Source organism: Aulonocara sp. 'chitande type north' Nkhata Bay, linkage group LG9 (genome assembly GCF_057382095.1).
Source record: "Aulonocara sp. 'chitande type north' Nkhata Bay isolate Kocher_YH1m ecotype deep benthic linkage group LG9, A_spYH_male_GT1.1, whole genome shotgun sequence".
In the NCBI taxonomy this organism is placed as follows: domain Eukaryota; kingdom Metazoa; phylum Chordata; class Actinopteri; order Cichliformes; family Cichlidae; genus Aulonocara; species Aulonocara sp. 'chitande type north' Nkhata Bay.
The window spans coordinates 29,598,505-29,626,264 of NC_141352.1; the positions used below are offsets into that span (position 1 = coordinate 29,598,505).

General features: G+C 39.6%; 2 protein-coding genes across 2 annotated transcripts; one reads left to right on the top strand and one right to left on the bottom strand.

Moving 5' to 3' along the window:
• Positions 1–4,788: 4,788 nt before the first annotated feature.
• LOC147322351 (uncharacterized) lies at positions 4,789–6,479 on the bottom strand. The gene is made up of 4 exons (XM_086305202.1): positions 6,356–6,479; positions 5,736–5,868; positions 5,435–5,507; positions 4,789–4,945 (listed from the first exon to the last, which is right to left on the bottom strand). The coding sequence occupies exons 1-4, from the start codon at positions 6,432–6,434 to the stop codon at positions 4,910–4,912; spliced, it is 321 nt and encodes a 106-aa protein (XP_086161328.1). The 5' UTR covers positions 6,435–6,479; the 3' UTR covers positions 4,789–4,909.
• A 19,493-nt stretch (positions 6,480–25,972) lies between these two features.
• On the top strand, positions 25,973–27,513 carry LOC147322352 (uncharacterized). Its single transcript, XM_086305203.1, has 4 exons — positions 25,973–26,191; positions 26,286–26,394; positions 26,672–26,746; positions 26,869–27,513. Exons 1-4 carry the CDS (start codon positions 26,119–26,121, stop codon positions 27,041–27,043), a joined length of 432 nt encoding a protein of 143 aa, XP_086161329.1. The 5' UTR covers positions 25,973–26,118; the 3' UTR covers positions 27,044–27,513.
• Positions 27,514–27,760: the final 247 nt, after the last annotated feature.

Sequence of the window (27,760 nt, forward strand, 5' to 3'; positions counted from 1 at the left end):
TACTGTTTGATTATATTTGTGGACTGCCAATTACGCTGAGTTCCCGCTGTATTGAGCCTATCCATGTCTTCATTTAGTCCAAGGTTGAGGTCACCTCCAAGAACAAGTGTGCCATCTAAGTGTTCAGAGAGTGCACTGAAAAAACCGTGAAAGAATGAGGGATCATCAACATTTGGACCATATACACTTGCAATACATAGCTTTTTATCACGTATAGATAGTTTAATGATTAAGAATCTGCCCTCTGGATCTATAACTGTATCGAGTACTGTGAAATTAATATTTTTATGTATTAAAATTGCTGCTCCCCTTTGTCTAGAATTATAACAAGCTGAGAACACATTAGGAAACTCAGGTGTTTTAAGTTCATTCGAACCTCTAAGAGGTCTGTGGGTCTCTTGTAATAGGACAACATCTGCCTGTAGTTTTTTGAGTTGGTTAAATATTTTTAACCTCTTTTCTCTGGAGCCAGCTCCATTTATATTCCATGTAATGAACCTCAGTGTACCCATAGATGTTTGTGTATAACTAGGGATGTATGCTGTGTGCGTTGCTTAGACAGGTGGAGAGAATACGTCACTTGTTCATAAATAAAGAGAAGGAGAGAGAGAAAAAATGTGTGGCGAGATGCTCCCTGAGTCTGACTTTGTGTATGCATAGTTACTAATATGAGTAGGCTTGGCTTAAGTGTGTGTGTATCTTATATGACTGTGTGCGCTGTCTGACTGATGTAAATGTGCTGCCGTTGAGCGCATGGTGCGTATGTGTCGAAATAAAGGATGTTTGTGGATGAGTGTCGAAGCAGGTGATCGAGGCAGTGAAAGGAATAAAGAAAGAAACCAAGGACAGGGGTGAGCAGCATAAAACCAAGAGGGGGAAAAGAGAGGAGGGAAAAAAAAAAAAAAAAAAAAAAACGAGAAGAAAAAAAAAAACAGAAACAAAACGTAAACATTCCAATTAAATCACTGACGGAGAGTGACGGTGTTAATTCTGCTATGAAATCACACTTTAAGATGCGATTTGATACTGGTAAGTTAAACAGATGTTAATGCAAGTTAGTGTGAGTGGATAGGGAAATGGTGTAGCTGATTCTTATCTGGTGTGAGGTTAATACAGCCACGGAGTGATGTTGGGGTCGCGGTGGAGCTGTCCGTCCACGTACAGCCGGTCCACAGCGATGACAGCGCGGGAGCCCTTCTGGATGAAGCCGCGTCGGATTGGGAAGAGGACCCTGCGTCGTTCCAAGATCTCTTTGGGGAACTGGTCGTTCACGCTGAAGTCCGTTCCTTTTAATTCCCTGCCGCGGCTTTTCACATGTTGCTTTTGTTTGAAGTGGCCGAATTTGGCCACGATAGGACGTGGTCTCCCGGCCGTAGCCCGAATGGGGCCGAGGCGATGTACCCGATCGAAGACGATGTTCTTCACAGTGTCCTCCGGCAGCTTCAGGTGGGTTTTGATGAAGCTTTTTACCGTGGTCTCCGCGTCCTCTCCAGCGGCTTCTGGAATACCAGAAAATACCAGATTATCACGCATGCTACGAGCTTGTAGATCGATAACTGTTTCTTTTATTTTTTTATTTTCTCTATTGAGCTGGGTAACATTATCTGTGAGACATTTCACCGACTCCCTTAGCGTGGCATTTTCAGCAGCAAGCGTTTCCACCTGCTGCTGGCTGTACTCCAGGGATTCTCGCAAGCATTTAAATTCTCGGTGAAGAATCTCCACCAAGGACAGCCTTGCGTCGAAACTGGACAATCGCTTGTCGATTGACTCCAATATGTCGGCAATATCTTTGCCGGCTGGTGATGTTGAGCCGGGGGAATCTGCCGGGCGTTGTCTTTTCGACGACGGCGTCTCAGCTTTGGCCAGGGAAGCTGCACACGGGGTCTTCTTCATCACGAGATCCTGAAAGCACTGATCGATGTAATCTTGGAGAGTCTCTAAACTCTCCTCGTTGTTCTCCAGGGTGTTGGAGATTATTTAGACAAATAGTGTTAGTTATAAGACAATTGATAAGTGTATTTGGTAATGCTGAAGCTTAAATGAATTTGTTCAAATCTAAACTACCATTTGCTTTAATTTTCCGCCAAAATCTCCGGCGTCTGACGTCAGTTACAACATGAGTCGCTTACCTTGTCCGTCACTTCCGTCACTTACTCACCTGCCCCTTTGTAAGTCATACTTGGCTAAAAATTGCTAAAATATACAGAAATGGCTAAAAAAGGCATGTTGATCTATGGACACATCATTACTGAAACCCAAAGACTGTTACCAGGCAGAACAGCTGAATAAAATACAGCCTATTGTGTGAGATCATAACAACAAAGTTTAGCCTCCTTTTCTTCCTGTTGTATTGACTTAGCAAGAGAATTTAAAACATTGCATTAAAATATAAGATATTTGACAGCCTCCCTGCTTTGGTAATGTGCTGTTGTCCCACACAAACACTGTGTTTGTCCCACATTTAGTTTATTCATCAGAGTCAAAATGAAACCTTATGAAGGATTCATCTTACATGCCTTCATTAAATTGTATATAAAATAAGTAAATAAGTCAACAACTAAAAACTTTGAAGAGGTCAGATGGGAAGCTGTTGTCAGATTTATCCAGTTTGATGTTGAATGATGGAGGCGTTATGATACCAGAGGTGTCTGTGGCTCTAAAGCTGAGGTAACATCCCGTCTTGCCAAAACGAGTCTAAAATATTAGAATAAAATATGTGATTTTACAGTGACATCACAACAGAAGCTACATTTTCTTGCTGACCAGTCAGGTTATGGTTTTAATCTGTGTTATGCTGTCGACAAAATACACCAACATGTGATGTCCATAACTCGCATTAGAAATTAAATTTGTTTCTTCACTCGTTCATATGTTTTTCATCACCACTACCGTTGCCATGGCGCTCATTGTTGGCTGTGCAAAGTCATTTCTTGTGGAAATTCAGACACATTTGGTCCTGTGTGTATTCAAGCTGTGTCATGAGATGTTTCAGAGGTGAAACATGCAAAGCTTTACAAGCTCAGGTCTGCAATGACTCTATTTATAACATGTGTATTAGTAAAACCGCTGTCAGTCGCACACCTCTGATGTCAGAGCTGACATGGTCTCTGAGGTCAGTGAACTAGCTGATCGGTTATTTATAACTCCGGTGTTTCTGTCACTGCTGCAGACAGTAAGCATAGAAATACAGTGAATCATCAATACAAAGGAAAAAGAGAGTCACCTTTCTAAATTGATCATTTATTCTCAGTAACAACTTTTGACATGAGCCTGAAAATCAGCATTTTTTATTTTATTGATGCTTCTCTGTGGTCACAGTTTCATCTTCATCCAGGAATTCATATCTGTGTTTGTAGGAGATGCCTTTAGGACACTGTAGTTCTCCCTGTGGTGTAGAGAGTGAGAGAGGAAAGCAAAAGTGGAGAGAGAGGAGAAGTTGTAGTTAGATAAACTGAAGCACTTGGTTCATTTATTCCAAGCAAACACTGTTATCTATCTGCCTGCACTACTTCTTGGTTGGTTTTTCTTACAGACCAAGAAATTTCATATTTTTAATTCTATCACAACTTGTTTTTAACAGTAAAAGAAGAACTTCACTATGTTGGAAAGCGAGGTAACATTTCGGACATGTGCACAGCTTTTAATAACTACTTCTCTACAGTGCTTGATGTCAGTAAGGGTCTTGCAGTGGCGTGGTGGTTAGTACTGTTGCTTTATAGCAAGAAGGTCCTGGCCTCAAATCCAGGACTGTCTTTCTGTGTGGAGTTTGCATGATCCTGGTACTCCAGCTTCCTCCCAAAGACATATATATGGTGCATGTTTCTGGTGATTCTAAATTGCCAGTAAGTGTTGATATCAGTGTAAATAGTTGTCTGTGTCTCCTGTGTTGTTAAATAACAAATCTGCTGCATTGCTGTGAGACAAATAACACCAGCTGCTCGATTATTTTGTCCCTGACTACCTGTCATGATGGTTTGTTCCTGCCCCTATCGTTACATAAAAGAAAAAACAAACCCAAATATCTCAAAAGGAATTGGCGGGTGTGCTGGAGGGTGAGAGAAGAATTTCACAGCACATGGTGTAGTTCTTGTTGTGAAGAAAGACGGGTCCATCAGTTCTGTATGGATTGGTGCAAGATGAATGAAGTGTCACGAGTTGATCTTTAACCTACACCCCGGGTCAACAAGCTCCTGAACTGGTTAGATACTGCTCACTATTTTTTTTTTTTGCGTAAGAAGGACTAAAGCAAACATTCATAGCACATCTCCTGATCTGTGTAAATACGTTATCCTGGAATTTAAAAATAGTTTGACTCAATGGGCAAAAAACTGGGACATCAGAGAAACACATATCAGATACAGGCCTCATCATACATAATGTGCTGCAATTTTAATTATAATTGGCTGAATTAGATGTAATTATGCCTCGTGTTACATGAACTATATAAAAAACTATCCCTAGTTTCTTCTCACATGCAAGTTTCCCTTCATTATCAGCATTCTGTGTTTTGATAAATAATGCTTTTACTTTAACTCCTTTATTTATTTATTTCTACCTGTAATGCTTTGAAATCCTTAGAATTTGAAAGAAATGTGACACTGAATCAGAACAAAAATCCCCGCTGCACTGCCACCCATCATTCATGTCAAAGAAATTACAACAACCAGTAGATTTTAATATGCTCCATATTTATTTATTGTCCAATACTATTGATTTTATTTATAGTCACAAAGAACTTTTTATTACTGTATTCACAATAAATTAAAATAACATCAATTGCCCAATGTGGAAAAAACATTATGAATAAATATGCATAAATATATATAAAATTTATTAATTATTAAAAAAAAACATAATTGTTGTCTGCAGCTTCTTTACGCTGATGTTTTTTGGTCTCATTGTTACTTTATTCACTAATCACCGGAGGACAGTTCAATTCTTCCTGCAAGAGAAGAAAAAAGATAGAGTCAAAACAGAAGTTTTGAGGGCTTGTAATGTTTTATTGGTACAGTTTCTTTCAGATAGATCGATTATAGGCGATCTTTCCACTGAAACAGACTGTCTGTTATCTGAAGGAATTTTGGTTGAAAAGGTTTTTAATACTAAACGTTCCAGTGGTAGCTAGGAGTAAAGATGGCAGTAAGAATTCAACAATCTATAACGTGTTTAAAAATGATTTAAAAGTGAAGAATGAGGGGGTCTTTGGAAATTTTAATGACTGCATTGAGATTTGAGGCAGCTGAAGACTCGGCACTACAGCAAGTAGCTCAACTATGAGGGAAAGTATTGTTCATTAATAAATGTTAAATAACAAATGCAAGTACAAAAGTATGGCACTTCTGATTAGTCGGATTAGTACAACATGATCCAGTAATATACATTTCATTTGTTTGAAGAAGAGTAACTTTGTGTAACGCCATGCCTTACTCACCTTCTCTATTTTGTCTTTGAGCCACTCAGAATTTGGATCAATGCACCATGTTTTATCTTTATTGTCTTTTATCCTAAAGAAATGTGAAAGAGTTAAACATTTTTACATATATGCCTTGAGACACTAAGTCTTAGTTTTCCTCTCTCATTCTTATCAAAATCATGCATCATCTGTTATTTTACAGATTATCTGGTAATACATCATCTATGAGTACATCTATTCACTACAAAGCCTTTAAAGAGAGCTAATCATGATTACATATGGAAAATATTTGACTTTGTTTGAATCACATCTTGCTCACAGGAATGCGTGTTGACTGCAGCCATAACGTGGTTGTTGTTCCAAACAACTTGTGATTATCGTTATTTCCTGGGTGATCACCGTACGGCAGCACGGCAAACCCAAACTTCGAAGTGAGAAATGGGCTTTATAGTCTGGGACAAAGAGAAAAAAAAGGACACGTATGAGATTAAACAGCACGATAAAACTTGGAATAAATTTACAGCAAACTAATTAGGCCTATGCAGTAATTTAATGTAAATTTGTCTGTAAAAATATATATTGTAACTAAAATATATTGTAACTAAAATAATCTCTATCAACTCTAGATCCTTTATATGTCCACTAATTTCTATCAGCCACCTTCAAAAAGAAAAAAACAAACAGACAACTGAGCAAACAAGAGCAAGGCTTCTCCTCAGAGAAGTTCAACCTTTTCAAAGTTTCAAAACCTTCAGCTCCTTATTTATCTCAAAAGATTTATTTAATTGCTATTTATTGAAATGCTGTGTTGAGGATGTTTTTAGTCACTATAAAATAAAATATTAAATATTTTTCTGGTTGTATCTGTACTACAATAATGATAGTTTTTCATTCTCGATACTTTAAACACTGCAAACACCATTAAAAGAAAAGCTGTACCTTTCTCCACAGGGACGAGCATCACAACAGGCAGACAGAACAGAAAAATCCAGCGGCTGATGGAGAGAGTGGGACTCATCTTCACGAGCTGAAAGGCGTCAAATCTGACTCTGGATCAGTGCTCTAAGCAAGTTTGTTAGGCTGACACTTGTGTGATCTTATATACTGTAGTTTGTCACAAAAAGAGGACATGTGGAAACTAAACAGGCTATTCTGAGGAAATGATGTACTAAGAAACACAACCACAGACAAACACTCCCACATGGTGTCTTTCATGTCTTATATGGAATTTATTTTGGGAAAGTAGTGGTTTAGTAGTTGTGTGTAGTTACTCAAAGAGTAAGATTGTGGATTGTGAGAGGAACAAGGAGCAGGAGGGAGCTTCCTCTGAAGAATGTGGGCTCAGCCTTGGAGGTCATTCAGAGGGTTTCATAGAGGGTATTCAAAGCTCTTCACTTGTTTTGTCATCTTGTTTACTTGAAATTTCCAATAATTTTAAGTACACTTTTTTTTTCTTCAATTTGTCACAATGGGGTACTGGATGCTTTTAGAGAACTTTTGGAATGCTCCTTGATGCATGCTCAATCATCCAGGTAAGTAAATCTCCAAAAGTTGATTCTGTTCATCTGGACGTAGCGTTTTTGTGGGAGAAACATTTTGTCACTCATCCAAGTGACTCCTTCAGTCTCAGCTGACTGCAGGTTTCCCAAATCTTATAAACAGTACATTTGCATAATGACTGAAACCAGCCCAGTGAAAGAATAAAGGGCTGGGAGGTCAGTTCCTTAATCTTAATTATGCAAATTCTCATGAACATTGATCAACAACCACTGACCAAAACCCACTGACCAAAGACCACTGATCAATGGCCATGAGTACCATTCACAGAGAGTTAGGGAATGGCTGTAATCACAGCACTGTAAGATGGCAAAAGATGTACCCTTAGCCCCCCTCCTCGATTTATAGATGGTCTTTCCCTTTTCACATAAATGGCCTCCTTGACTCCGCCCTCAAACCAGCGTTCCTCCCTGTCCAAGATGTGTACATCCTCATCATTGAAAGAGTGTCCACTGGCCTGTAGGTGTAAATAGACTGCAGAGTCCTGGCCTGACGAGGTAGCTCTTCTGTGTTGTGCCATCCGCTTTGCCAGAGGTTGTTTGGTTTCCCCGATGTATAAATCCTGGCAATCCTCCTGCCACTTAACAGCGTACACTATGTTACTCTGTTTGTGTCGAGGGACCCGATCCTTGGGGTGGACCAATTTTTGGTGCAGGATGTTTTGGGGTTTAAACGCCACAGAGACCCGGTGTTTAGAAAAAATGCGTCTCAACTGCTCCGATACTCCTGACACATATGGGATCACTACAGGTTTTCGCTTAGGCAGCGGTTGTCCTTCTTTCCTGGATCGGCTGGAGCTTTCTTTAGGTGCCTTTCCAGCTTTGACAAAAGTCCAGCTGGGATAACCACATTCACTCAGGGCCTTCTTGATGTGCTGTTCATCTGCCTCCCTGGCCACTGTGTCAGTGGGGATGGTGTCCCACTCACAGTCTAAGAAGGCTAACCTGACACTTTTCATATCCTCCCTGGTGAATTTGATGTGTCGGTCCACCGAGTTAATGTGATCTGTGAATTGTGGTACGTCCTCAGATTTTATTTTCACCCAGGTGTCATCCACATATCTGGTGGTGTTCCAGAGTAGGATAGCAAAGCCCTCTTTTCCACTTCTTCCATGTATAAATTGGCTACGATGGGTGAAACTGGGGAGCCCATGGCACACCCATGTTTCTGCCTGTAGAACTGACCCTTGTATGTGAAGTAGGTGGAATGAAGACACAGTTCCAAAAGCAAACACACTTGGTCGATGCTTAGAGTGGTCCTGTTGCTGAGGTTGGGGTCATCCTGTAATCTCTTACGGACTACCTCCAACGCTTCTGTGACTGGGATGCAAGTGAAGAGAGATGTAATGTCGTACGAGACCATGGTTTCATCTGCCTCCATAATGACATCTCTCACCTTCTCAACAAAATCCAAAGTGTTCTGGATGTGGTGTTCAGAGCTGCCTACCAGCGGGTTGAGGATCGAAGCCAGAAACTTGGAAATTTTATAGGTCACAGAGTTGATCATACAGACAATTGGTCTTACAGGTGCACCCTGTTTATGTATCTTCGGTAAGCCATACAGACTTGGTGTAGATCCCCCTGGATATAGCCTGTGGTATCAGTTCCGGTCAATAGCCTTGTCTTGTTCCAACTGCTTCAGTCTATCACCCTCTTCCTGTAACCTCTTCCTGGGTCTCGTTTCAGGGGCTCGTAAGTATTTTCATCACTGAGCAGTGACAAAATTTTCTCATGATAGTCTTTCTGGTTTAGCAAAACTGTGCACCAACCCTTGTCTGCCAGAAGGATCATATGTTGTTGTCATTACTAAGTGATGTGAGTGCCTTCCTCTCCTCTATGGTGATGTTGGATGCTGGGGGCTTTGCATTGCTGAGACAGGCCAAAACTTTCCTCCGTAGTTGCTCTGCTTCCACTTCTGCAATATTGTTGTTTCGAATTGCTGTGTCTGTGGCTGTGATTAGTTCCACTAGCGGGATTTGTCTCGGTGTGACAGCAAAATTCAACCCTTTAGCAAGGATGTTTTTCTCTGTTTGGGTGAGCTGTCTGTCAGACAAATTCTTCACCCACTTGTCCACAACCTCGATGTCGCATAATTAAAATTAAGGAACTGACCTCCCGGCTCTTTGTTCCTTCACTGGGCTGGTTTCAGTCATTATGCAAATGTACTGTTTATAAGATTTGGGAAACCTGCAGTCAGCTGAGACTGAAGAAGTCACCTGGAGGAGTGACAAAACATTTCTCCCACAAAATGCTACGTCCAGATGAACAGAATCAATTTTTTGGAGATTTTGGAATGCTCTGTTACAAAGTTACTATTGTTAGTCTAATGATCGCCTGAACTCAATTTTCCATGTTCAGAGGGCCATGCTGATTAATTAAAGTGGCATTTATCATGTCAGCCACCCTAGGTGGATATATTGATTTGTGTCATCCGTCTTCAAATCCCTAACTTTGCAGTTTTTCAGAGCCAAAACTGATAGATTGAACAAATTTAAAAAGGGGTGGATTTAGTCCCAGGGCCTTGATTATATATATTATCTATATTGGTCTATAGTCCGATATTTTGTGTCTGTCTATCTTAGAAACAAACAAACAAAAAAGACATGGATTAAACTGCCATAGCACATGTAGTTGTGGCAGGGAAGCAGAAGATACATGCATGGCAGGATCTAACCAGTTTGTGCAATTTATAGCCATCCTCCAAATTAAATCCTGCGTCCACAGCAGACAACACAAAGCAGATTATTTTACCAAACATTGTTCTGAATTTAGATTACCTGATCTTGATTTATTGATTTATTAAACCTGTGTTTAAGAATATCCTTCATAATTAAAGAAGTGCAGTTTCCCACTTTGTCCACATTGTTGTGCTGTATGCAAAGTCAGTAAAGACGACTGGTTGATTCAAGGTTTTCTTTTCTCCACTAGATGGCGGAAAAACTGTGAGAAACACTGACCACTGAACACTAACCTTACCATGACTGCTGCAGTGTGTTGTTACCTCAGACTGATGCCGTATACTGTGTGGACGGCCTTTGTGTGGTCTTACTTTCAAAGATTTTCATCTTCATGGTTTCAGTGCAGAGTTTCAGATTTACTGCCACTTCAATCACTGCTTAAGATTGTTCTACGGTAGCTCTGAGAGGCTAAATGGATTGCAACTTAAGAAAACACCAGCAATAAGAAAAATGCTGCAAAAGTGCACAAAACACAATGTAAATAGGAAAAACGACAACGGAAATAGGAAAAAAACAGATTTCCAAAAGCACAAGGGAAGTGTTTCTGGGGAGACAATAACCCGACGGACCAGTTGCAGGAACCAAAATATGCTCAGAACTGCGCTGGGAGGCACTTAAAAGAAGTGGAGGATCTCTCGGTTTGGTGAGGAAAGAAAAGATGAGAGGTAAGTGTGTTAGCATAATAGCATAAAAATCTGTCATCAGTATTATATGAATCATGATAAAACACACCTACCATGTTTTGGGTTCCTGCAACTGGTCCGTCGGGTTATTGTCTCCCCAGAAACACTTCCCTTGTGCTTTAGGAAATCTGTTTTTTCCTATTTCTGTTTTCTTTTTTCCTGTTTCTGTTGTTGTTTTTCCCTATTTCCGTTGTGTTTTGTGTGCTTTTGTAGCATTTTTCTTATTGCTGTTTTTTTCTTAAGTCGCAGCCCGTTTGGCCTCTCAGGGCCACCGTACGTTTCTGCTGGAAGATATTTAAAACAGTCCCTTAAGCCCTTGAAAATTTAAACCATGTTGAGAAGCACGTGTTTATTTTCATAATCTCAGTTGAAGAAATCTAAAATGGTCTAATAGAGATCATGTGGAGGGTTTGGGGTTCTAACCACTAATAGTGAGATTTTTAGACAACCTGCTCCACCATATGAATATCTATTTTTTTTAACAACTCAGAATGTCTTTGTTATTTTTAGCTGCCAGACAGATGAATCTGTATAATCTGTAAAGGTAGCAGGTTCCATCTTTTCCATGTTACATTTAAATCCACTCCTGGAGGACGGTGTACATCAGTAGAAACACTGCATTTTATAAATAACTGACTTCATTTAAGATTGGTCCTCTTAATTTATTGAGTTTCTGGTAATGATGCTAATTGATTGTTATGTTTTAATCATTTCTGAATTGACCGCGTATGTCTTGCATGGGGCAGATTTTAAAGTGGAGACTTTTTTTTATATCATTTTGTGCTTTTGCCACAAATGACACAACGTTCTTTCTTTCGTTTAACCTCTTAGCTGTAACTTTGGACCTTTCATGTATAAATAATTTCTGCCATCTGTAGAGTCAGTCAAAAGTTATAGAGGATTCAGGGTTTTAATGAAAATGAGTGTTCACAAAGCACATATCCATTTTTTATTTTTTTATTTTTTCATGTAGCTTTAAGCTAAATATATTGAAATACTAAATGATGTGGCTGTCATAAAATCCCTCAGCACATCTAGACTAGAAAAGAGGGGGAAAAGTTACTAATAGATGTAAATCTTCTGTATCCATTCCTATCTTTAGTTATTCCCAATTGCAGGTACCATCATAATTCATCAGCTATAGTGTGATAGTGAACACATCACTGCTTTCAGCACAGCTTTGAGACTTTCCCAAAAAGTACAAATGGATTTAATAACAGGTCCACTTTGCTGTCCTTACAACACTTAGAAACTTTCACAGGAAATAAACTGACCACTTCCTCCCTCGTTTTTAAAAACACAGAGATTTTACGTTATTTTCTGTACAAAGCTACCAAGAGCACCAAGAGCAGCAAGCAGGTTTTTTTTAATAACTTGATGTTTGGAAATTCCCTCATCTCAACTAATGTTTTTATATATGGGCACTTTAAATATAGGCTCCAAAGCAATAATATTATGTAATGTTGACTAAATGAAAAGTTTAAGCTATCATGGAGTATTAGGAATATACAATGCTAAAATGTGAGGGTTTTTTGTTTGATCTTTATTGAACATATCAGCCTTATTTTCACTGTACAATACTTTTGTTTCACTTTTGTAGAATTGTAGATTTTTACAAGGTGTGGAGATGAGTTTCTTTGATGCCACAGTACTTTTATTTAAACCATATCAGACACCTTTTTAAGTGACTTTATGAATGAAAAGATAAGACCGTGTTTCTGTCAGGTGGCAGGATCTCTGTAGTCAAAAGTATGGCATCTGCTCTGGGACTTCCCCACCGTTCTGTGTGCATGCAGAAGGATGCGAAAAATTTTAGTTTGCAGCCTGTCTAACAACATGCCTGGTTATAAAGCAATTCCTTTATATATATATATATATATATATATATATATATATATATATATATAACCAGGCATCAACTTATTAAGTTTTCAGCAAACTGACAAAAAAGTTTGTCACACTAACACCCAACTCCTACAAAAATAGAAAAACTGTCATACTTCGGCCCTGATGAGACAACCTAGCCTGCAGTACATGACTTCCAATGATGAGTCATTTCAAACTCTCTAAACAACAGATAACAACATGTGAACAGCATCACTATGGAGGTGGCACCTGGTGTGCTTTTGGTGGTTTCATTCTGATTCCTATCAAATATTAATAACAATGTGTATTTACAGTAAAAAAAAAAAAGACACAGTAGCACTAAATGTGAACATCAAAGCTTCGTGTTATCCCACTGTGTTCTTTAAAATTTGATCTCAAAAACACTTCACAAGGCAAATCAGTTAATACATCCACCATAAGCACAGATGCATGAAATTACTCAGAAGTATGTAGAGTTAAATATTTAGATACATTTATATGAAAAGTGAGTAAATACTGCTGATAGCAGGTGATTAGTTTGTGATTTTACTCATTACTGCTCTTGTATTGAAGTTTGCATCCCATTGCAGGTAGGTCACATGCAATACTACCTTGCTTATGACTGCATAGCATTAGCAATTTAGGGACAACAGATTGTGTTGTTTACGTTTCTTGAAGGAAACACTTTATTCCCATATATATTTTTTGGCCAGAGACAGGAAAGCAGGGGAGACATGCAACAAAGGGCTGCAGGTCAGACTCAAACCCAGGCCTCCTGCTCTCCATGCTGGCAGCATATGGTTCCCTGCACACCCACTGAGCTAAACTGGTGCCCATGATGCTTGTATTTTAATTAGCGTGGATATTTAAGACTGGGTGGCTTACATGACATTTTCTGGTTTCTAATGGGTCGTAGCACTTTGACCAAATATAGTCATACCTCGGCCCAGATGAACCAATCTAGCAGTACACAGATTCCAAGGCTGCGTCAACAGCAGGTAACATCATAAAAACAGCATCACTTTTTAGGTGGCACCTGCTGTGGATTCAGTGGTTTAATTCATGTCAAATATTGATAACATTAATGTGTCATTAGAGTAAAAAAGACATGGCAGCACTAAATGTGAACATCAAAACTTCATGCCATCCCCCTGTGTTATTTAAAATTTGATCTGAAAAACAGCTCAGGGCTGGATCACAAATCAAATCAATGACAAATAATGAATGTGATAAACTAGATAGAAACCACATCTCAGAGGTCATATGAAAAGCTGTATATGGTCCCTGACATTGTTTTTTTGTTTTATTACAATTATTTTGTACGTCCTTGGAGAACCACACAATCGCCAGGAATTTTATTAGCTACACCTGATCAACTGATTGTTCATACAAATATCTAATCAGCCAAACACATGTCATTAAATAATGTAATTAGGCATGTAGATATGTTCAAGCTGACCAGCTGAAGCTTAAAGTTAGCATCAGAAAGAGGAAGAAAAGTGATGTAATAGACTTGTTGTCAGACATGCTGGTTTTAGAATTTCAAAAATCTACTGGGTTTTCCAACACTACTGTCTTTGAGGTTTACAAGGATGGTCTGAAAAAGAGGAACTATACAGTTAGCGACAGTTAGCAAAAATGTCTTGTTGATGCCAGGGACCAGAAGAGAATAGGGAGACTGTTTGAAACTGATTAGATGGCAACAAAAGACCACTCGTGGTTGCCTTTCCTGTCAGATGAGGACATGAAACTGAGAGTATAATTCACTCACCAAAATTGGAAAATGTGACATTAAAAAAAAAAGCCTGGTCTGATGAGTCTTGATTTCTGCTGCAACGTTTGGGTTGGGGTGGCTGTAGCTCAGGCGGTAGAGCACGTCATCTACTGATCGGAAGGTTGTTGGTTCGATTCCTGGCTTCCCCTAGTCTGCGTGCCGAATATCCTTGGGCAAGATATTAACCCCAAATTGCTCTCCGATGCATCCATCGGACTATGAATGTGTGTGAATGTTACTTAGAACAATGTGCTGGTGTGAATGGGTGAATGCACAAGTTGTATAAAGCGCTTTAAGTGCTCAGAAGAGTAGAAAAGTGCTATATAAGAACCAGTCCATTTACCATAGAATTTGGTGTAAATTTAATGAAAGAATGGCTCCAGCCTGCCTTATATTAACAGTTCAGATTGCTGCTGGTGGTGTAAGTGTATGGGGGATATTTTCTTGACATACTTTGGGCTCATTTGTGACATCAGTAAAATGCCACAACCTGTCTGATTTTTGGTGACCACATATACCTCCGTTTATGACCACAGTGTACCCATCTTCTGATGGCTGCTCCCTGCAGAATAATATGCCATGTCACAAACCTCAAATTCTCCTTAACTGGTATCTTAAACATGACAATGAGTTCACTTTAGTCAAAGGACTTCTACACTTTTGGGATGTGATGGGAGACGAGATTGACGTGTCAACTTAGACCAAAATCGGTGGAACATTTTCATCACCACTAATGAAGTGGCCTGTTATATATAATTAGATTAACCAGCAATAGTGTGAAACATATTGAGCGCGTGCACCTGCTCTGTGTCAAACGCTTCTAATAGATTCATCCGGTGGCTATTTTCACAGCTCAGCCTGCCACAGACTGTTTCCTAACAGGTGGTTGTCATGGCGATTGCCTTAACATGTTTGCAACAAAGTGACCATCATTTCATCATATCCTGTGTAGCTCTTTGTGAGCATGACTAAAGGTGTGATCTTTCTTGGTGAATAATAAAGCCCTTTGAATTACAAAAAGCTGACTTTGTCTGAGCATGTGGCTCATGACCCAGCAGTTCTTCTGGTTATCTGTCTTATTGGGCATAATTACTTCCCCCTTCCTGCATTTTATATAGCAGACATTAGAGAGAAGGCAGGAAGTTACCAAGAGCTTTAAATGAAATCCTTTCCTTCATGGTACGTGGAAACTATGAAGTCACAGTTTCCACTGTCAGTGGAAATTCTTTGAAAACCAAGAATCCAAAAATGTATCACTTGTTATTTATCCCCTTAACATCGTCCAGTTTAACAACTTTCTGTTTTCTGTTTCCCCCTTTTCTATTAAATGTTAACCTACTTGGGGTACCAAAATGAACATCTTATTACAGAGGATCTCAGTTAAAAATATTGGATGTGTTGGCTGCAGGTGCTTTTTTCGTGTTTGCACACAACCAGTGTTGGTTGATCGTTGGCTTTATTCCCCCATCATCCCCCACCCCCTGGCTGCCAGGGAGTGCAGCTTGGGACTCTTGTTGCCCACGTATGTACCCAAAGATAACCAACAACACCAGGAATAGGCACTGCCCTTGCTAGGTGGAATTTATGGCTATAAACACACATTTTTAGGGTGCTAACTCAATATAAGTGAAGTGTCAAGTTCAGAGAAATCTCCTAAAAAATGTTTTAAGTTTAACAGCTGTAAATGTGTTAAATAACTAAGATTAATAATCGCATTAAAAAAAATTATAAATATATTCTTGAGCAGCCCTACTATTGAATGTTCTGGTTTCCTCTCAGTATATAATAACTGAATGCAAATGTGTAATCACATTACTGCATGTTGTGACAAATCTGTTTGCAGGTCTTTTCCAATTAAAGTAAGGAAACTGTGCTTGACATGAAAATAAAATTATATTTTTCACTTTAGACTTAAATGGGATTCATCAGGAACTCTAAATTAAGAAACTTTTCATGGGTATAAAAGAGAATCCTAAATATGTTTCACCTGTTTCTTTCTGTCACTACTCGAGTTCATGAGCACACTGAAAGGGAGAAGTGGGAGAGATTAGTTTCAGGCTGACTTCAAGACACCAGAGTTGCCCAAAAAAGTGCACACTGCTGCCACATCAGTACTAGAGGTTTAAAAACCGAGACCAAATGAGTGTTTCAAACACCCACAGCCTGTGCTGAGAAATGTACCAAAGAGTGTTGTCCCTTCTTTACTGGAGCACGACCAGCATTTTCACACCCATTTCCCACAGTATCTGTATGAATGTCAGTTTGTTGGTTTCAACGTCAAAGCAGGGCCAAAACAATTCCTCACCAGTCTTACACTGGAAGGGTGTGGGGAGGTGTTAAATAAGCGAAAGGTGAATGCCACGAGAAAGCCAAAAGAACATCAGCAAAAAGCAGAAATAGGAAAAACAAAGAAGCCACACTAACCGGACAAAGCACATCTCCTCTAAACCTAAAAAAGCTTTGGTTTCAGTAAGCAGGATTACTGATGTACAATGAGACACATTTTCACATGAAAAAACTGAAGATTTCACAAGATCAGGACGTCTTGCAGACATTCAGCCTGATTTAATTTTCTACTTTACTAAGTCTGAGCAGTTCCCTCCTTTATGACCTGATCCACTTTAAGTTATTCCACAGTGCATTTAGAATCTATTGATTTCCCCCTTTTTCAAAGATTTAGTCGGTGTGTGTCAACAACACTGTCCTCACCTCTCAGCTGTTTGCACAGGCCTTCGTGCATCAACTTTACACAAGTGGTAAACCGCAAGTTATGTAGACGTGGCAAAAGTTCAAAGAGATGATGTATGTTAGTGTACAGCAAAAAGGATACAAGTGAAGCAGATGTGTCCTGTTTATGTGAAGGTGGGAAAATTAAAATGTTCTTTAATCTCAAGTTATTAAACTGAAAAGTGAAACTACGTGTGGGAAACTTTAGTTTACTCAAGAAAATGCATACATGCACATATCGCATTGTCCTTTGAGTTCCAGATAGACAGCTGCTGGCAAACCAGCCAAGATGTTGTGAAATATGACTTTTGCGCCCCGAAATTGAACGTATTAGATGTGGAAAGTAAAAAGTGGAGGATAGGAGGATTAGCAGCTGTAACTCCCAAACTGCAGCTCCAGCAGATTCCAGAAACAACATCAGAGGTCTCTGACCAAAAGATTGCAGTTCTAGGAAGCTAAGATATTGTACACAACCCTCAAACTCTCAGGCCTCTGATGGAGGACTCAAGCTCTGTAAATGTATCTCTCTCTGTTCATGCACCACAGTCTCAGATCACTCCATCAGTTCATACCTTGAATTTTATGGACCATAGCAGGATATTTTGTCATACAGATGGAAGGGAGGGTCCTATCAATGAATGAGTCCGGGAGTGTGAAGAAGACCGATTATTCTTTCCTTTCATTTTCTGCTTTATTTTCCATTTTCTATATTTTAAGCTTGTTTCAGACAGTGGGTATACAAAGGCCCAGTATAAGATAAAGATTAAAGAGGATTATTGTTCAAGAATAGAAATATTCAGTTGGAAAAGCACAGGTGAATGCTATACATCATATTAATGCTAGGTTTGTGACATGGCACTAAATTAAAATACTCCAGAAGAAGACTTATAATGAGAATTGGACTGGACCTACTCAACTACTCTAAAATTTCTTTATCTGACATGTCTTATTCACCCACACATTCATTCAAGTATTTTTCTATGTCTAAGTGGTTTATAGCTAACATTCACACTCTAATGAAAACACCTGGAGAAATTCAGGCTTCAGTATCTTGCTCAAGGACACCAGCATGCAGAAATGGAACCACCAACATTTGGAGCAGATAACCTTCTGAGCCACTGCCACCAACTAATGGGCTTGGTGCAACACCTGCATGTGCTATATTTGGTTGCACATTGGTCTGATTAGATTATTATATGTCAGTTTTCTCTGACACCCCCTACGTACAGTGGTTTATTTTATAAATAATAAATATTACTGCCAAACTTTGCTGGTTTTATGGCTTTGAACGGGAAAACTTTCCAGCTTGGTAACTTAGAATTTATAATTGCAGAGAGCCACTGTGTGGGGCTGCAGCCCTAGCTGGTTGCACTTACAGTCTACGTTAATAAAATACATTAATTTATAACAGGTCAAACTTTTAATCAACCACATTTATTTGCACTCCCTGAATTTTTGAAATTGCGTCAGATGGAAGCTTCACATTTTTTCCATGTTGCTAATGTCAAAAATGTCATGTGCTCAATCTGAGTTATTAAAATAGCCACAGTCACACAGTATTTGGCTCCTATTATGGTACAAGCTCGATGTTTATATAACAAAAAGGTTTTTTAGACTATTTTTCTTCAGTCTGGGCTACTTTTTTCTTTCAGAGCAGAGTTTTTGAATGGGAAATTCTCAAAACGCAAAAAGAGACAGTCCATTTTGCATTTGGAGGCCTGTGAAAAACATCCAGCATGATGAAACAGAAAATGAGAAGCAGGTCATATGAAACTTAGGAAGGAAGTTTATTTTTATCTTGATATGGTAAATTCTGGGGAACTCAGGCTTAAGAGTCTTGTCTCACCTCCTTATTTCCTCAAACAGTTTCTGTGCTCTCACTTGAAAGTTAATTGGGTCAAAGTCCAAAATACAGTGCATCACATGCTGAAAAACACCAGCAGGGTTCCTGATGAGCATGACTAACGCTCTGATCTGTTCTAGTGAAAAATAAAGCCTTTTTGAACTACAGAAACCTGATTTCAAAGTTACATTTTGAAACGCTCCAAAAGTTCAATAAACAGAATTAAAGCAATCCATTATTATTATTATGAGGCTCAAATCTGGGTTGCAATTTAAGAAAACACCAACAAATAAAAAAAAAAAAACTGCTGCAAAAGCTGTGAAAGTAACAAGCTAACAATAAAGAGCTAATAGCAAAAATGTATCTACAGTATTTTATGAATCATGCAATTAAAACGCACAATACCAGCATCTCTTTATGCATCTCTCTCACAGCACTGATGACCCATCTGCTTTTTTAAGCACACTCAGTGCAAATCTTCACATGTTTTGATGACTGTCACGTCTCCAACAGGTCCGTCACCTTATTGCCTCCCCACAAACACCTCTGTTGTGTTTTGTGAGTGGTTTAATGTTTGTTCGTTTGTTTTTGTTGTTGTTGTTTCTTTTGGGGGGGCAACATTTTTCCCATTTCCTCATTTTAATTCAAATTCCATTGTGATTTGTGCGCCTTTCAGTGTTTTTCTGTTTGCTGGTGTTTTCTTAAGCTGCAGTGTATTTGACCTCTTTGGGGTCACAGTACTGAACAGCCAACCTCAGGAGAGCCAGCTTGCTGAAACAGTGACCATTTCAGCTTTCAAGCAACCGTTTTATTGTAGCAACTAAATCCCCTAGTGAGGAATTACTGACCCCCATTTTGTAAAGTAACATCTTTTCCTGGCCTCATTCATTCCTATTCTAGGCCTCTAGAGGTGGTTCAGTGCAAAACATCAGAACATATTGATTGTAAGTGGATAAAATAAAATGCAGTTGCTGTTAAATATTGCTTATCTTGGCCTTTGTGTCAACTTTTAAACCTAATTTAGATTTTTTTTTTGTGGAATATAGGGGAGTGCTCTTTATGTGAGTTAAGTTTTAAAAGTGCTATGTCTGTGAAGGTTCTCAGTCATCCAGGTCATCGTAGTCAAAGGAGCTTGCAAAGAAAAGCGTCTGGACTTCTTTAAGTTGCTTGAAGATGTTTCACCTCTCATCCGAGAAGCTTCTTCAGTTCTAAGGTCAAATGGTGGAGAGTCCCAGATTTAAACCTAGTGGGAGTTTCCCCCCACAGAGGGACAAAAGGACCCCCTGATGATCCTCTAATCACCTGAGCCAAGGTGTGAAGCAACTTAAAGAAGTACAGACGCTTTTCTTTGCAAGCTCCTTTGAATTCTAAAAGTGCTGCGTACCACTCAAAGACTCAAAGAAAAATTTCAAATGCAATTTAATAAGGGCTTCAGAGAATCAGCTTTACATAAATATGCAAACTTCCCTCCTGAAGTAGCAACTGAAATACAATCAAGTTCGCTATTTATCGTGTGTGTAAGTTTGTGTAGACATTAGAGAACCGCAGTGCAATTGTCTTCTCTCATTGCAACACTTTCCGTGGCAGCCCACCAACACTTACTTCTCAGAAAACTCTGCAAACCTGCCTGTGCTTCTCACACCTGCTACAGAGAAGCTAATAACCATTTCACTCAAACACTTAAACTAACAAGAAATGCAGCCCTAGTGAATCATGAAGTGACTTCAGGATGACCAAACAGGCTGTGGTGACATAACAGCTGCTCATCAAGACAATCAAGTTCCTGAACAAAAATAACAGTTTTAATTTAAAAGAGTAAACCACATCAGGTTCAGATCAGTTGGCTGTAACTGTGTGTAACCCTGAAGGACCCTACACGGCTCAGAATGCTCACTGTTATCTTTTAATCACAATGACTGTGTTGTCACTTTTTCATTTGACACTTTTCGTTGACACTTTGCAGTGCTCGCTGTCCCGTTTTCTTCTCTGGCCCGGCACTACTGAAATAGGCAAGGCATGATCAGGTGATGTTTGCCGGCTATGAAGACGAGGCTTCCCTGACACTACACCCTGAACCTGCTGCTCCACTCCTCCCCTTGCAGCCGATCCACTAACCAAATCCCTCCACACTGTGGTTAAAAAAAAAAAAAATCCTTTTGTCAGCAGTTTTGTTTTCTAGACAAACGGTTGCGGCCAAGGATGCTTTTGGTTTTAAAGGCTTACGAGAACACTTTAAACTGAAAGTCTAAGTGTCCGTAGTTCTGCTTTCTACCGTGATGTTAGTCACATCCTGTCTCCCCCCATCTTCTTTGCTCTTTCCATTTTGTCAGAATGACCAGCATTTCCTCATTCTGCCTTATTTCAGTTGTTCCTTTATGTCATAGTTTGGAGGGCGCGCATGTTTCTGCAGTTTTGTTTACAATTTTTTTTGTTTACCATGAAAATTATACAGCTTTGCAAGTGTAAACAAGTCTTAAATACTGTAGTCTAATCTTGTTTAAAATAGTGGCAGCAAAGAGCACCTTCTGGGAACTGCAGGGAACTGTATATTCATATTCCTTTGACTGCAGTAAAGTCTGAGCTTGTTTTCAGTCTTTTTCTAACACTGTACACTTTAGATAACATCTGTTTTTAGATATTCATTGGTCTGTCATTCCACCGCTAATAGTCTGTAAGAAGGAAGCTAGCAATGTAGCCATTGCTGTTAAAAGTAGTAACTCTCTCTCTTTATTTTCCTTATTTCCAAACGTATGTGAGTGTGTGTGTGCAATTTTTGTTTTGCTGTATTTCTTAAAAAATATTTTCGTGTTTGCCTCTGAAGTGGATGTTTCATGTGATGAACATAAGGAGCAAGAGGTCATGTGAATTGTAGTCATGGCATTATTTCGAAATAGCATCATCGCATCACTGATTCGTGTTATATGAACGAGTAAAGCTTCTCTTGCCGCTATGTTTCAGTCACAACTGCCTATTCATACTATGACTGAGCATAGAAAGCATCCAACAAAATGATGATGAAAATTGTTCTCAGAATTGTCAGCGTCTCACTGTCCCGTATCCCTTTTTGAGAATGTTTTAGGAAACTGTGACTGGAAGTAGTCATAATTGTAATATTCTTACTAACAAACAAGATAAAAACGACATCATTTAAAATGAGTCACTAGTGCATTACCCTGAGAAAACGTTCTTAACCATGAAACTTTATTAGGTGCTCTTGTTCAGCTGCCCACTAACAACTCAATGCACTTAAACATAGTAAAGACGACCCCCTGAAGTTCAAACTGAGCTTCAGGCAAAAGGTGATTAAAGTGACTTTGAACATTGCATGGTTCTAGGCGTTTCTGAGTATTTCAGAAACTGGCAGCAACAGTTACTCACATAACCACTCAATAAAAGTATGCAGAAGAGCATCTCATGACACATCAGTTCTTGAAGCAGATGGGCTGCAGCAGCAGAAGACCACACCACTTGCCACTCCTGTCAGCTTAGATCAGGAAACCTTCACACAGACTCACCAAAATCAGAAGATTGGTTCAGGCTGCTGCTGCTGCTGGTGTAATGGGGCTGGGGTATTGTCTCTGCATGCATTAGGCCCGAGCACCCACTTGTGAATGCTGCTGACCACACAACAGTATCTGTGTGATTACCTCATGTAACTATGGACAAAAATCTCTGTATATACTGTATCAGTGATTTCCCACTCATTTCCCATCTAACCTCAAATTCTTGGCTGATTGTGTGTAAAAATACAGTTTTAATTTCAGTAAATTCTGTATTGTGACCAGTAACATGTAGCGTACTGAATGTCGCTGCTCCATCCTGACAGCACAGAAAAGTGTGTAACAGACACGTCGTGACACCGTGTCCTTTTCATGCTTTGCCTCTCCAAAGCATAAAACAGACACGCATGCAGATGTTGCAGTTTATTTGAAGCCGAGATACTGTCCATCCATCCATTCGCTTCCGCTTATCCTTTTTTTCAGGGTCGCGGGGGGCGCTGGAGCCTATCCCAGCTGTCATAGGGCGAGAGGCGGGGTACACCCTGGACAGGTCGCCAGTCTGTCGCAGGGCTAACATACAGGGACAGACAACCATTCGCACTCACTTTCATTCGCACATTTACACCTAGTGACAATTTGGATTATCCAATTAACCTATCCCCACAAGCTGCATGTCTTTGGACGGTGGGAGGAAGCCGGAGTACTCAGAGGGAACCCACGCAAACACGGGGAGAACATGCAAACTCCACACAGAAAGACCCCGGCCTGATGTTGGAATTGAACTCAGGACCTTCTTGCTGTGCGGCAACAGTGCTAACCACCGTGCCTCCGTGCTGCCGCCGAGATACTGTATCAGACGTTATTAACATTTTTTTTTTTTTTTTTTTTTCCTGTCACGTTCTGCACTGTAGCAATTAGATTTATTGTCTGAAGGCCAAGAAAAGTGCCCAACAAATTTATTTTTTCAAGTGGGTCATTATGGCTTTGCCATAATGGTCAACTTGATATTTATTTATTTATTTATTTATTTATTTATTTATTTTTAATTTATTACAAACAGAACAGACATGACTGACGGATAGGAAAGAGAGAGACATAAACAACAGAAGTTTAAGGAAAGGAGAGATAAACAAAAAACTGAGGGGAAGAGGCGCGCAGAGACAAGACAAAATCTGCTAGATCACCTGCTGGGAAGAAAAAGAAGAAAACAAGCATAAAGAAAACACATTAAGGAAACCACAGAAACAACCTAGATAAGTATAAGTAGCAGTAAATCATAAATACTGAGGTTATTGAGCAGCACACAACACCAATGCACGGTTTGCTTTGAGGCAGCAGCCAAGGAAGATAGTATGTGTCCGTGAACATCTGTGTGCACACCTGTGTGCGTGAGAGCACTTGTATTCAAAAGGTTTTTCCATGTAACAATCTGATAGTGGGTGTGGGGAGCCATAACCCGTCCCCCAGTACATGAAGCAGGCATGCAGGAGATCCAGGCTCATGACATCCACCAGAGGATCACCGGAGGGGCAGTCATGCCACCCTCCTGAAAAGAGCTGAGGAGATCCCCAGACAAGGGGTCCAAGCAGCCATGTTGCAGAAGCTACAGGGGACAGTGACATGCCCACAGGCTCTGCCGGCAGCCAGCTGCACCAGAGCGGACCGAGCCCTAGGCTTGGAGACCCAAGGGCCTCTCCACCTCTCAGAAGGGGCCTGACTGAGCCATGAGTGCCAGTCCCCGCCAAGCAGCCGCCGGGAGTGAGCCAGCACGTAACTGAGCGCCTAGTCCTGCACACAGAGAACCACCAACGCACAGACGGACAAGGGCATCAGCCTGGACCACATGTGGCACGTCCAGGTACCACATGTAATGCCACGCGTAGATTGGCATTAACTTATAGATAACAACATGCAGTACATGTCAATATATTTATTAAATGGTAAATATTACAATACTATACAATACAACACAGTTTTATTTATATAGCACATTTAAAAACCCGAAGGCACACCAAAGTGCTTCACAGTAATATGGAGAATCAACATAAGTCAATGACAGGCTACAGATCAGGCACGAGCACAAACAGAATAGAGGCACTAACAGACCAGAGTTAAATAAAATAGGCATCAACCTCAATAAAGAGGGAAGGTCAGATCTTGAATAAAAAATCCATTAAGAAGACAAAAACCACAGTAAAATTAGTAGAAAAATAATTCATTATAACAAAAGTTTAAAAGGGTATTAACTGGACAGGAAAGCCAAGTCAAACAGATATGCTTTCAATCTTGATTTAAAGGATTGGATAGAGTCCAAAGCACGAATAGAAGCAGGGAGGCTATTCCAAAGGTTGGGTGCAGCTGAAGCAAAGGCACGATCGCCTCTGGTCTTCAGTCTAAACTTAGGTTGGGCCAGGAGTAAGTGACCTGATGATCTTAATGCACGACAAGGGGTTTACAGATTGAGAAGATCAGATCATTGAGTCTGTGGCTTCATTTAAAAAACAGATTCATAGTCAGATGTTTTTGTGTTCTTTTTTGTTCACTTGGTTCTTATTTGTTATGGTCGCGGTGAATGATGGGTTTCTCCGCCTACAGATGGAGCCTCGGCAGCCCCTCGAAGCACCTGGTGCTAATTACATGATTGTATTTAAGTCCAGCATCATCAATGAATCATCTCCAGATTATCTGCTAACACTCCTTTCCTCGGATCATCCTTCCACGTCTAACCATTGGTAACACTCACCTGGACACTGCACTCACAATCTAACCCAGCCACTATCCTTGCTATTCTGGTTCACTGTTTCGTTTGCCTGCCTCCATCCACTCGACTCTCGGGACTAACCAGCACTCACCTGGACCTTGCCATCAGCTTCTCCACCCAAGCCGTTCTTTTTCCAAGTAGAGCAAAAGGATACTTTCACTCATATATTGGACCTCCCACCAGTGAGCCATCTGACTCCTCTTTCCTTCTGTTTCAGGGACTCTGCTCACCTAAGGATTGAGTTTTGTGAAGTAAAGTTTTCACGTCCAAGCCACATTAACTGCCTCCATCTGAGTCTGCAGTTTGGGTCCACCCTCTCGCTCGGGCCTGTCCGCCATAACACTTGTATGTGTTCATTTTTTAACTTTGTTTTTTTTACACCTCTGTAAATAAAACTTGCTTTCTTTTCATCAGCAGCTTAACTAGTAGATCCGTTTATTAAATGTCACTTCTGAGCATCACTCATGTTCTTTGTTCCCTTTTCTATCCGACCTGTTTGAACTCTATGACTTCATCTTGTCTCTATCTATGTCTCCTTCAAATAAAAACAGACTATTCTCTGTAGACACATTTTTTTTTATCATGTGTACATTATTTCCTTATATAGCTCAAACGCTGCACATAGGAGGGGGAGCACAGACGTTAATGATGTGACATGTGTCACTGGGACGGTCATTATGACTCTGTGTTTTCATATGTCCTGCCCAGAAGTGATTGCTAAAGAAATCTTTTGTAACTAAACTGACTTTAGAAAACATTCAGAATTTACTTTAAAGGAGAAAAATTGAAAAATTAGTAATGACTAAAAAATGACTAAACAATTTACTTTTAGTCATTGCATTTAGGCTGTGATCAGCTTGCATTAAGTAAAATAACTCACTTTTAACCTTTGTTCTTTATTAATTCCTTAACGAAGTTGCTGATATAATAAACCAAGCTAGGAGAATGACCTCTGACTGCAGGAATCCTAGCACTCCCACAGTCTCACAAGAGGAACCATTACCAAATTATCAGCAGGAAATTGGTTGATAAAAGTGACTCCTTAAGGCAGGCTGGTGGAATTTCCCTAAATTCATTAGCATGGAGAGAGAGGAGGGAAAAATAAAACAGGAAGTTGACTGAGTGACTTCTGCTTTTCTAGACCTCACTGCATAAATAGCCGGTATCCCCACACATCAGTCAGTTCATCGAGCACTCTGGAGAAGAGAAGAGAACAACAGATAATAACAGATACTATATCAGATTTTTTATAAAATGGCAAACTCTGGAAGTCTGTTTGCGCTGGTCGCCGTTGTCCTGTTGGCTGTGGTCGAGTGTGGCTCATCAGGTAAGTTCAAACTCTGTGGAAGTTTTCCACATTGCTTTTCTTCAGTTTCAGACAGCTTCATTTAAATCTCACGCCGCTCTGTGTTTGTCTTTAGCTGAGAAACTAGCTACCTGCTGCACAAAAGTCACCACAACGGAGATTAAGGAACCGATCACAGGATACCTGGTCCAGACAGCAAACCCTCCATGTGTCCAGGCAGTCATGTAAGTCATATTCTGACAATTTAAAGCAACGAATAGACTCCACAAAAATGGACAAATCACTGTTAATTTTCAGTAATTAAGAACTTTCTGAATATGCTTCTAACCATCTAATACTGACTTTATTTGCATAACATTTTAATTTCATAAGCTGTGTACAAATGTAAATGAAAGTGACTCTATTATATTGAAAATTAACTTCATGACCTGTTGATATTAGATGAAATGGATTTAATGGCAAGACGTTTTTTAATTTTAACCTTATTTTTAATTCCTGCAGCTTTCAGACACAGTCCGGTCTTTTCTGCGCTTATTTGAAAGCTTCCTGGGTTCGTGCCAAGATTGTTGCATTCAAGTGAGTTTTATATCATCATTTATTTACTGACATGCTCATTTGGACTCATTCTTGTAATCAGTTCTTCAGTTACAAACCTGTCGTCTCATATATTTTTCCTTTTTTGTTCTTTTTTTCATCAGGAAAGCTAAAACCAGGTCCACTACACCATCTGTGGTACCTAAATCTCCAGTCTCCCTTCTCTCCATCATAACATCCACCGCCTCTCCTTCTTCATCTTCCACCGCTCTGCCTTCCTCATCAGCGACCTCTGAGATGTCGACTGGTGCGACCTTTTCAGTAAGCAGGAATGAGTAGGACGCCATCTGATGAAGAAAGCTGTAACCTCCCCCAAGATGTTGGGGGAACTAACTGATGTTAAATTATTAGGATGAATATTAAGTGTCTTTCAATTAATTTAAAGCAAAGATATTTATTTGTTAAGTCTAATTGATCTGTGCTGATACAGTGAAGGCAAATATTCATTGTAAAATGTATTTATCAGCATTGATGTGTTAATGTGCACAATATTTGGAGTTTTACGTTTTTATTACATGCAGGCATGTATTTATGAAAAATAGAGATATTTATTTACTTTAAATATTGTCATAACTTAAAAGTGAAGTTGTGAATTGCATTTAGTATTCGTTAGTTTTTTATGATCTATTTGGAGATCAAACAAATGCATTTTGACCAAATCCAGAAATTCATTTGTTTAATTATTCTGAGAAAGTGTCATGAGATATTTATTTATTAAAAGCTTTTATTGTGAGGATTGTGACGGGAAAAATAAATATTACATTTATGGTGAGATTGCATCCTTTTTCATTTCAATCTAACTGTGTGTATGTGCAAAACACACGTCCGCCTCACACTGGCAGCACCTTTCTTTGTGTGTTTAGACCACCTTTAGTGGCTCATGCAGTTGTGCAGCTGTAGTTTTATCCCACAATTACTTGAAACAGTGTGGGAGAATCAGGAGTGGACAGTGTCTGAAACAAGTCCAGGTAACTAGCACACAATAAGAGATAGTCC

Bases quoted from the DNA above. Each gene is read 5' to 3' on its own strand.
- LOC147322351 (XM_086305202.1), bottom strand. From the start codon at position 6,434: ATGAGTCCCACTCTCTCCATCAGCCGCTGGATTTTTCTGTTCTGTCTG. The intron at 5,508-5,735 runs GTGAGCAAGATG...ACATTTCTTTAG, and splicing joins TGCAGTCAACACGCATTCCT to GATAAAAGACAATAAAGATA. The intron at 4,946-5,434 runs GTGAGTAAGGCA...CTTCTCTTGCAG, and splicing joins TCAAAGACAAAATAGAGAAG to GAAGAATTGAACTGTCCTCC.
- LOC147322352 (XM_086305203.1), top strand. From the start codon at position 26,119: ATGGCAAACTCTGGAAGTCTGTTTGCGCTGGTCGCCGTTGTCCTGTTG. The intron at 26,395-26,671 runs GTAAGTCATATT...TAATTCCTGCAG, and splicing joins CCATGTGTCCAGGCAGTCAT to CTTTCAGACACAGTCCGGTC. The intron at 26,747-26,868 runs GTGAGTTTTATA...TTTTTTCATCAG, and splicing joins GCCAAGATTGTTGCATTCAA to GAAAGCTAAAACCAGGTCCA.